This window comes from Coptis chinensis, chromosome 6 (assembly GCF_015680905.1).
Source record: "Coptis chinensis isolate HL-2020 chromosome 6, ASM1568090v1, whole genome shotgun sequence".
In the NCBI taxonomy this organism is placed as follows: Eukaryota; Viridiplantae; Streptophyta; class Magnoliopsida; order Ranunculales; family Ranunculaceae; genus Coptis; species Coptis chinensis.
Window position 1 is genome coordinate 10,179,660 of NC_141461.1, and position 10,656 is coordinate 10,190,315.

The 10,656-nt window shown below is 38.2% G+C and overlaps 1 protein-coding gene and 1 long non-coding RNA gene across 2 annotated transcripts; both read right to left on the bottom strand.

Moving 5' to 3' along the window:
* Nucleotides 1-535: 535 nt before the first annotated feature.
* Nucleotides 536-2,205, bottom strand: LOC147491383 (uncharacterized). Its single transcript, XR_015199919.1, has 4 exons — nucleotides 1,798-2,205; nucleotides 1,633-1,718; nucleotides 868-947; nucleotides 536-594 (listed from the first exon to the last, which is right to left on the bottom strand). It is a non-coding gene; the product is annotated as an uncharacterized LOC147491383 (long non-coding RNA).
* A 1,524-nt stretch (nucleotides 2,206-3,729) lies between these two features.
* Nucleotides 3,730-10,333, bottom strand: LOC147491384 (putative cellulose synthase A catalytic subunit 5 [UDP-forming]). The gene is made up of 14 exons (XM_086566934.1): nucleotides 9,757-10,333; nucleotides 9,479-9,674; nucleotides 9,174-9,388; nucleotides 8,879-8,981; nucleotides 8,571-8,745; nucleotides 7,886-8,152; nucleotides 7,452-7,797; nucleotides 7,220-7,357; nucleotides 7,017-7,142; nucleotides 6,676-6,888; nucleotides 6,291-6,573; nucleotides 5,574-5,770; nucleotides 5,136-5,486; nucleotides 3,730-5,053 (listed from the first exon to the last, which is right to left on the bottom strand). Exons 1-14 carry the CDS (start codon nucleotides 9,835-9,837, stop codon nucleotides 4,469-4,471), a joined length of 3,276 nt encoding a protein of 1,091 aa, XP_086423060.1. The 5' UTR covers nucleotides 9,838-10,333; the 3' UTR covers nucleotides 3,730-4,468.
* Between the last annotated feature and the right edge of the window lie 323 nt (nucleotides 10,334-10,656).

Sequence of the window (10,656 nt, forward strand, 5' to 3'; positions counted from 1 at the left end):
CATCCGAAGTTGCAACGATATTTAAAATAAATATATATACATGTAGGCAAGCATAACAGTTGAATAAACTAACCTCGCAAACACTAATCTTATCGGTCGAAAACATAGTCTTCCAAGTCAACCTCATCACTCAAGTTCATCTTAGCGGTCTGGACTTATACCGCGCACAATCCGTAGTATAAATGATAATGAGCGTAGAAACACATTTCGAGCCATTCCATGGAGGTTCCTCATTCTTATGTTTAAAGCGATTAGTAATTACATATTGGAACTAAGGCGATATTCACCTACTTAAGGTTGAGGCTTAAGAAAACAATATACTTTCTCTATAGCTTTTTACCACGATATAAAATTGCAATATTATTAAAAAAAATAGATTATGGAATCAATCCTTTCAATCTTTGGGTCGAATATACACTATTGTAGCATTACAAAATAAGAAGTTCAACCGTATAAATATGGACATTCTTGGGAAAAAGTTTATACACGCCGGGCTTTTTGTTTTCTCGAATCAATTTATCGACAGATTCATCCCGAAGGATCCATGTCGAGAACCTTCTTCTTCTTCTTCTTTGTAGGATCAAAGGAAGCAAGCTACAACAAAGTGAATTGGTAAAAATATTTTAATAAGATGGATAATATATGTTTACAAATGAGTGAATCAATACAACGCCTATCATGATGTTATTCAATCAATATAGATTTAAGTTTTCAAATAAAATTCACAACACTTCTTTGTTTCGACTCTCGTCCTTAATACCCTCCCAAATTATTAGTTTACGAATTGACCATTAAGTTTTAATAGGATGTTCTACAAATCTCTAGCAATAGCAATCAAATTTTCAATTTTTTCTCAAAAAATCATACCTTTATAAACCCCAAAACACCTTTTGGGACCCCATGGTGTACGTGTTCATCCTTCACCTTCATTCACATAAACCAAATTCCTGCAAAAGAAAAAGAAATAACCAAACGAAACAAATGAACTTGAAAGACGAAAGAGTACTTTATGTAACATAATGTACAAATATGAGATTGAGAGGAGCTCAAATATGCTGTATTGTGTAGCCTTGTTTGTGGCTGTGAAAAAGTCAGCCACACTTGAAACTTCCCAGTGGAAAAGTTGATATTTACTATATCTTTTGTCTTGTACGATACTGGGATGTTAGTTATTATTGATCTTCTTCTAGAACCAGCTTTTTGGCAAGTAAAAATGCATTCAAGTATAAAGCGGTATCGAGATTGACAGTTAGCTCATGGAAGCACAACTACGTTATAAAGCACAACTACGTTAGATATATAAAGGGACGGTCATTTTCAATATAAGCCTGGGAAGCTTACGCCATCCCTGCAAATCATACATTCTAGTAGAATATAATTATCTCCGAATGTTAATATCACGAATGCGACAATATCGATGAGAATAGGAGTAAAATAGAGATAGCAAATGAAGGATTGTTGAGATGATTGATATAGGAACAACCCTCTCCAGATTTTCAAGTTTAAGTAAGGGCGGAAGTTTGAGTTAAAGTTCATTTTGATCCCAACTACTGAGACTAAAGGCGGGCTTCAAAATATCTTTATCTTTCCGAAGAAGCGATTATCGAGCATAATGCAGTGCTAAGAACTTACCCATTCTTATTCAGCACGTCCATTGCAGCAGCAAAAGCCCCAACCCCTGGAAAAATAAGGCTGTCCGCGTTAAGAATGTCTTCACACTGCATAAAAACAGCTCATACCATATTAGAAACATAAAAACAAACCAAATGAGTACAATGTTTTTTAACCAATAATTACATTTACACGAACCAACAACCAACCCAAGCTTCATCCCACGACCAAAAAAATTAATTAATTCATGGCACCCACATCTGGAAACAAGTTTCAGCAGGTTCGTAGGGTCGTCTATTCTCTAATCAGTACATCTGGTTCACTTGTTTCAACATCAGAAAGTAACCCAACCATAAATCAGAACCAAAGTGTTACACATTCTGCAACTTACGTACTGGAAGATTTACAAAACAGTGACAATACTGGTACTTGCAAACTGTTTGTGATCTCATTCACCAAAACTCAGTAAGATCTAGAAGCTGTTTCGGAAGACACCATGCATCAACGATGATGGCGGCGGTTAGGGCAGATGTTGGAAGGAAACAATTCTTTATGTGTTTTTACTCTAAATGAGAGAAGAAGAGATATGGTAGAACCACAATTAACTTAAAAATCGACACCACCCTTTAGATGAATTTGAAAGTCTCTTGTATGTCATAACTTAGAAAAATGATACCAGAATGGATGGAGGCCTGCCCCACACCATTGTGTTTTATTAGATAGAAGATTCTCATACTCCTTTCTAAATTTTATCATTACTTTCTCAAGCCAGTCTCAAAACTTCAACAATTTCCCAAAACTCTCCTTAGTACTATAAATGTACAATAAAAGCTCAATGTTTGTATGCTGTTCTCGTAATGAGAATGATAGTTGTCAAACAGACAAACACTTGAACAAACACAATGCTTATTTACGTACTCCAGTGGCCAGGGTTCTCGATTTGATCACAATTCCGGTGATCCAAAATCCAGACTGATAAGATGTTCTCTTCTTGATCGAACTACGACATGGGGCAATAAGGATTATATGCATAGGAATCATGTGATCTATAATGCCAATAAGTTGTGCAGACGAAAAATAATTCATATCAAAGTACGCATTTATTTATGCCACATAGGTTAACAGATAGGTTATCCGTTAACGTTGTCTTCACCCCACCATATGCTCAGCTCCTAATAATGCAAAAGATCATAGGGCAAGCAAATCTGAGCAGAATTTTAACAAGAAATTGGTTTTTGCTCATTAAGTGGAGAACATATTCTCTGAAGTCATGCAAGCTGAATGGTAAAGGTGGTAATTTTCTTACTGACTTACTCATGGGTCAAAATCGCACAAATGAACAATTTATTGCTTGGACTCCCAAGTCACGGAGCTGAGATACCTCATCCTTCTTTAACTAGATCAAAACATTTACTAATTGTCGTTATTAATCTATTTTAAGATATCACCGATTTCAATACCTTGATGATTGAGCACAAGGAGATGAGAATGGATTGTTCCCCGTACAAGTTCAGACTATTCTCTCAGAGTCGTAGACAATGTGAAACAAAAATGTATTTCTACTTTTTTGGTTGTTACCTACTTTTGAAGATGAACAAACAACGAAATTGTATTTCTACGACCCTCTACGTGACTACGTTTCATTTCTGAATCCACCAAAAAAAAAATTCTAAATCCACCAACATATCTGAGGTCTCCATAAACGTCTATGGCGACCCCACCCAAATCATCTATATATAAATATAAAAAATTCCTTGTAAATGCCATTTGCAAATGCCACTGAAGTACTCAGCAGAAATGAACTGTCTTGCGGGGCCTACCACATTCATGGACGTATTCCACATTCTGACAGTTAGATATATTAATTAAAAAGTGTAAAGCCAACCCCCCACACCAACTCAACCACGAAAAGAAAAAACGATCAAACAAGTGACTTGCTCGAGTGGGGCAGGGACATTGAGGGCTCAGTTCAAAATGTATTTGAAATGAAGGGGTATAAGCAAGGAACAAAGAGAGGTGTTACCCCGGTGGCCTGATCACATATTCACATGAAATGAAATCCCTACATCTACATGGACAAAAACCAAGTGCCTTCTCTGCTACTCATGCAAGTCTCCAGACTGTAAACTGTGCTCAGATATTATAATGGTTTCACATTGTTGTTCTGTTTTAGAAAAAAAAAAAAAAAAACTAGTTTATTACAATACAAACACTAGAACGAGTTCCCATTGTACTAAAACTAACCTTAGGAAACTGGTATCCTCCACATCCTTCCCAGGAAAATCAATATTCCCATTCCCTCCAAACTTACAACAGCATGCATTTTCAGATTTCGCAACTCTGTTCAGCACAATATAACAGTAACTAGAAGAAACTGATAATGAAGGGTCATAGTGTGTTGAATGAGAACAACCGACTGAACTGGAGTTTGCTTTACGTGGAATGGATGGAAGCCAAAGGCCCACCCTTATTGTGAACAAATCAATATATAGCAACTGCAACAATACATGGTGTAACATGTGGATGACCCTTCTATTTCCACGTTTTCACCAAACTAATAAAGAATCATGGAACACTGTTATATAACTGCCTAGAAGATTTCCAACAAACAATAAACTCACACAACGGAGCGGAGCTTGACCTCTTGGATTCCCTTCACCAGAAGCAGTGAGTTGGGACCAACAAAAAATGGCAACACAACCCCCACCCTATCTATCTACACTTTGCAGATTCTCCTCAGGCCCAACTTCTGCACATTCACTGGTTGTCATCTCACGTGTGGTAACAAATATATCATATTAAGCTTTGAGGTGTGATCTGACAATGATCCACAAGTTTCCAAATGCTATCGAAACTGTTAATTACAGTCCAAACCACATTCCTCCAGGACAGGACCATCTGATTTCGCCAAGAAAGGATCAATCCGAACCCACAAAAGGGAGAAAATTGAAGCAAGCAAGATAGACCACACAATAATGATTGTAGGCGTCCTGTTTTGTCGGCCTAACAGACCCTTCAGGAAAGGATAGAGATGGACTATCACCCAGAAGGCAAAAAAGAGCTTCCCAAAGAGAGGGCCCCATGACTCGTATCCATTATTTATCGCATTTGAGATACCAGCAACCACCCCAATTAAATTTATTATCAGGAGCGTGGTCGGAGGAATGAGCAATGTAGTCCACTTGAAAGCATACAACTCTGCAAACTCCGCATCATCGCCTCCCTTTGATGTGACAGTGAAATTAGTATCCACACCAGCCAAAACCTTTAGGAGCCCTTGGATAACTGCAAAGAAATGTGAAGAAACACCTCCAATGACCCAAAACTGTTCATTCCTCCACCATTCATCAATACCAACTCCACTCCACCTCATTTCCAAAATACCCGTTGCAAAAATACAAATGAAAAGCGAAATAAACCATAAGCTTGCAACATTGCTCAGCTGCAACAAAACAAAAATCATATTAAGATCCAGTCATCATTGAAATAACAGTATATGTATTACAAATTGGCTTATCTATTACCTCTGGAGTGATGAACTTTCCAGTGAGCAGGCACACAGCAGGTAAGGTACAATAGGCCAGTAAAGGAAGTGATGTCCAGGGATAAATTGTAGCATTAATGTATGATAGCCGCTCTAACCATTTAAGACCACCTCCATACCCATACCAAAGAGGGCAGTGCCTGCTCAAAAATATCTCTACAGAACCAAGAGCCCATCGAAGAACTTGGTGTAGACGATCAGACAGATTGATTGGAGCTGATCCTTTAAAGGCTGCTCTGGGAGGAATACAGTATATAGAGCGCCATCCATGGCAGTGCATCTTAAACCCCGTCAAAATATCTTCTGTAACCGAACCGTATATCCATCCAACCTAGTCAAGAAGATAAATTGAAAATTAAGAGGAAAATCTCTAACTTGTAGGGACTTTGCGAAACAACACTTACAATCGAGACATTACCTCCTTTCCCCAGTCTGTCTTGTCTTCATAGCCACAGCTAATGACATGAATGGCTTCCTTTAGTAGAGATGCGGGACTGGCACTTTTTAAGGTCCCACCGTCTTCGAGTAGGGTGGAAGCAACAAATACGGGAGATTGACCAAACTTCTTTTCCAACTTTTGCTCAGATACCATAGAAATTTTCTCGGATTCGATTCCTGCATAATAAATCCTTCAAAGTTAGATGCTACAAAAGAAGCCAGACCTCGTCTTTACAGAATGATTCCTAAACTAACATACGAAAATAAGTTTATAAGAAATTATGATCTTATCAAAAGCCAGACGTAGAGTTTAAAATAGCATACAGCAGAAGCTAATCCGTAATTATACAGATAACTTTAGCCATACCATTTTCTCAGTAGGTCTTGTAATAATGTTAAAAATGATACCTTTGGTTTCTAAATCAAAATCAACCTGGCATGAGACAATTTATGCTAAATGCATCTGAACCTGAACTAAGATAATCTTCAACTTAAGGAAACCTAGATGACAGTTTTACAAGAATACGCCACCAACACTTGATAAATAATTGTTATTCTTTCCACACCCATTCCAACAGAGAAATATGCCAGGACGTAGAAGTAAAACGGTTAACTGTACAGAACATGCGTTACTTTGTAGCATTCCAAAAATTATATAGAGAACAGTATCAGAAGAATGCAATAAGGTTGAAATTACCTTCAATACCCTCTTCAATACCCTCCAAAGCCAATGCAGGAGGTCCTGACTCTACTCTCCTAAAACTCCTCTTTTTCTTCTCTGTCTTGCTTTTGGTTGTCTTCTTCTTCTTCCTCCCAGAAAAGCAGCTACAGCAACACCACTTTGGCAAGCAGTTGCAGGTTCTCGTGGGTGGTTTCTTTGTCTTTGGGGCATCAAAACCATAAAGTGCTTGCCTTCGGAATACACATCCAGTTCCAACATAAATGGGTCCTTGGATTCCATCCAAACCTTTCATGTTGATCTGATAGCAAAGAGTAATTAGGGCATACAGATACCTGATATCATACTAATCAAAACCAAGATAAAAAGGGAAAGGTTCAGATCAACATAAGTTTATGCTTACATCAAAAAATACAGTGTTCCTGTTAGCATATCGATCATGGCGATCAATACCATCAAACCTCTGTGGAAACTGCACATAACACACTTTCTTCCCCAACAAAGGATCCATCATGAAACACATTCCCTCCCTGATAGCCTTACTGTTATTGATGTAGTGATCACAATCCAAATTCAACATATATGGTGCATTTGTGAGCACGGCAGAGACTCTAACCTGTTATGCAGATAATTCCACCAAAAAATTAAGAAAAAACCTACCTTTTCTCTTCCAGAGAATTCAAAAATAGGCATCCATAACACTACTTGAACAAGTCGTAGATGATCTGTTTACTGTCCACTCACCAGGGAATTCATAGCACCAGCCTTCTTATGATGATTGAATCCAGGCCTCTTTTCTCTAGAGACGTACACTAGACGAGGTAATTCATTTCCATCTGTGTCGACACCCCCACTTTGTCCTAGAAAGACCTGAATGGATCCAGACGAATATTAGAACAACGAATCAAGATTTGAATCAAGAATTACGAAACTCAAATAATGTATACCTGAATCATTCCAGGATGATCTCTGACATTATTTCCAGGCCATGGCGTTCCATCCTGCATTGTCCAACCTTCTTCTGGAACTTTTTGAGCCTTGGCAACCAAAGCATTGATCCGGACTTTGAATTCCTCATACTCCCTCTGCAAAATCCCATAATAATACATCAAGGTTAGACATGAACCCATGAAACATTACATGGCAGGACTGTAAGAAGATTATTCTCAACCTCCTTACCTTCATTGCTCTTCGTTCTTTCACAAATGAAGGTACAATCTTATCCTTTAAATAATCTATCTTCTGGGCAAAATAAAACTCTGGTGCCCTTGGTTCAATGTTAAACTTTTTGCAAAAAGGGACCCACTTCCTTGCAAACTCAGATGTTTCTGACAATGCTTCAAATGTCAGCATAGCAGCACCATCGTCAGAGACATAGCAGGATACCTTGTCAACAGGATAGTCCACAGCAAGAATGGACAGCACAGTATTCGCAGTGACCAGAGGGGGCTCCTTCAAAGGATCAACTGTACTCACAAACAAATCAATTGGAGAGAGTTGAGAAGGCTGACCTTCCTTCTCATACCTGAAAAAACACACAACGATTGCAGTTCGGTCAACGATATGTATATGGAACAACAACAAGATAACACGTAAGTGGGCAGAGCACGGACCTCAGGGAGAGCCTGTCAAGATATGTTTCTCTTTCAATTGGCAGCCATTTAGGGAACTGATCAAGAATCCACGAGACGGCAAACCAGATCTCACAGATTACAGATACAAGCCACAATGGATAGGCGTCATTCACGGGATGCATAACTCGGTAATGGAAGAAAAACCCAACAACTACAAGCCGGATTATGATGATCATTCGATAGGGATTAATTCGGCTTGATGGGATAGGCATCTTCCGGGATAATGGCTGCCTGCCTTCATCCATTCTGCAGAGTGTAAACTTTGATAAGCACATTACATATCCAGCATCTTACTAGGAGTATCAAGACACAGTTATCGTATTTCCAATTTATCATTTGCCAAGAAACTAAAAAACAATTTCCAATAGTGAAACATGAAATGAACATCATCATATTACTGTCACAATTATGCATTGCAATGTAGTCTCTTTATGAGGTAATAATTAAATTTTGAATTGATTTGTCATGAGAAATCTAGAACAGCTGACATGATGCCTAAAGTTAGTACTCATTGAGTTGTTTAGATACACGGAGACTCGAGGGCTTGATATGAAAGCATTATAATCTGGCTGACTGCATAACTATCTTGTGAGAATTTCATGATTGCCAAGTGAATTATTCAATACAGCATCACCAGTTGCACAAATAGTTATTGAGAACTTACAGGGGCAGATCTGGTCCATCACCATCATTGTCCCAATCTTTGCCACCATTGTCGTTCTTCATCACTTGTAACTTCTCTTGCTTTTGTTTCCAACTCTCCATCCTCTCCTTCCAAGCTACACTTCCATAACCATAAGCAGCCAAGTCTTTGGAGGGATCCATGGATCTGGTTTGAACTGCAGAAGGAAATTCACATGTCAGAGACCCAACTTAAAGAAAAATTGACTTCAAGTGTCAACTGAAAAAATTAACAAAACTTCATACTAAGCGAAAACAGAAGTGAACTAGTTGGATTTTCGATTCAGGTACCTGGAAGACTAGGATCTGAGAAAGGAAGCGGGTGAATTCTTTTTCCTCCACCACCCATGAAAGCAGGAACCAAGGCATGTTGTTCTGGTGGAATATCATCAACCTGCAATGATCAAGAGAGTATTTCCACGTGAATTTAAGAGAAGAGAAAAATCATTCCAAATATACAAACATGGTATTATCATAAAAAAGAACATGTTCATCTAACAGAAACAGAAATTACACAAATGGAAGGAAATAAGACAGTAAAATACGAAAAATTGAAGAAAAAGATTCAGCAGGGGTAGTGAATTACCATCTGTCCATTAGTGAGCAGTGGTACTTGAGGCATTGTGTGGACTACTTGAGGCATGTCCATATCACCAGCTCTTCCATAGCTCATATGGCCTTGAAGCATAGCCTCAGCAAGATACTGATGCATATCTTGCCTATCCCTTCCCATATAAATAAACTCATTCTCAATATCATCAATATCATCTTCTTCATCATCACCTTCAACTCTTGCACACCCTGCAAAATTGCAATTCAATTCCAATCAATTCACAGACGTCCAAAATTTCGAAATTCAATATAGAAAAAACAATTTCAACTCCTTGATACCTTTAAGACGTTTGAATCTAGTTTTACACTGCGGGCAGACTTGACTCCCTTCTTGGCGTTCATACTCATAACAAGTCCTGCAAATTGGGAAAGCACATTCGTTGCAAGCGACGAAAAGATCCCCATCGCCGGTAAGTCCAACATCATCCCCACAAATCTGACAGATTTGCCCACTTAGCTGTTGTAGTGGCTTCGGCTACAAAACAAAACAAAACAAAAAATTAAAGTCAAACAAAACCTCCCAATTCGCTAGCTATCTAGATCTTAATAACACTTACAGCAGATTCATTTTCTCGACGGATAACAACCAGCTCATTTCTGTTATGAGAACCAGCAACTAAACCAGCACTGGCCTCCATTCCTCCTCACACTCACTTCAGATCTACCAATTTTTCTCTCCGAGTTTCTTATAAGATCCAAAGAAATGGAAGAAACCCTTTTCTAGACTGAGGCTCTTTCACTCACTTGAGACCAACAAATCATTTCTCGAGAGAACACCTTACACTTACACCCCCACCGACTAAAAAAAAAAAACCTCTTCTTCACGCCCTTTATTATTCCTTGCTTCTTACCTCAGTCAACGAAAAAATAATAATTCTTTCTCTCTCAGTAATTTCATCAAACACTATCAGTGCAATAAGCCCTTAATAATAAGGATAAATAGAGGAAGTTGTTGTCGTTGTTTTTCTCAACAACCCCACCAATATTCATATACAGCTAATAACAACAACAACTGAAGAAACGCTTTCTTTCTTCTCTAAATTTTTTTTTTTTTTTTTACATTTTTATATCTTTATTAACATCTCCGCCGACACTTCTCTCTCACTCCCTCACTCACTCACTCACAGCTAACGCGTCAAAACAAATAATTAATATTAAACAATAAAACCATTACTTCACCCTGTCCCACACTCTCTCTCTCTCTAATTATTATCACTTAACTATAATAGTTTTTTTTTTTTTACCGTGTTAGATGTAATATTTTTTAATTTTCAAATTAAGAAAATTTTATTAAGTTAAATGGAGAATTGATAATAATAATAATTGAAAGAAAGACAGCTCTGCACATGTGGGTTCTCCGCGGTCACCTCGGCTCCGGGTAGTCTGCCCGTTCTGTTTTCTGTTCTGTCTTTGCTGCCCGACTTGCCCGATTTCTTTACTTCTTGGGTCCTACCACA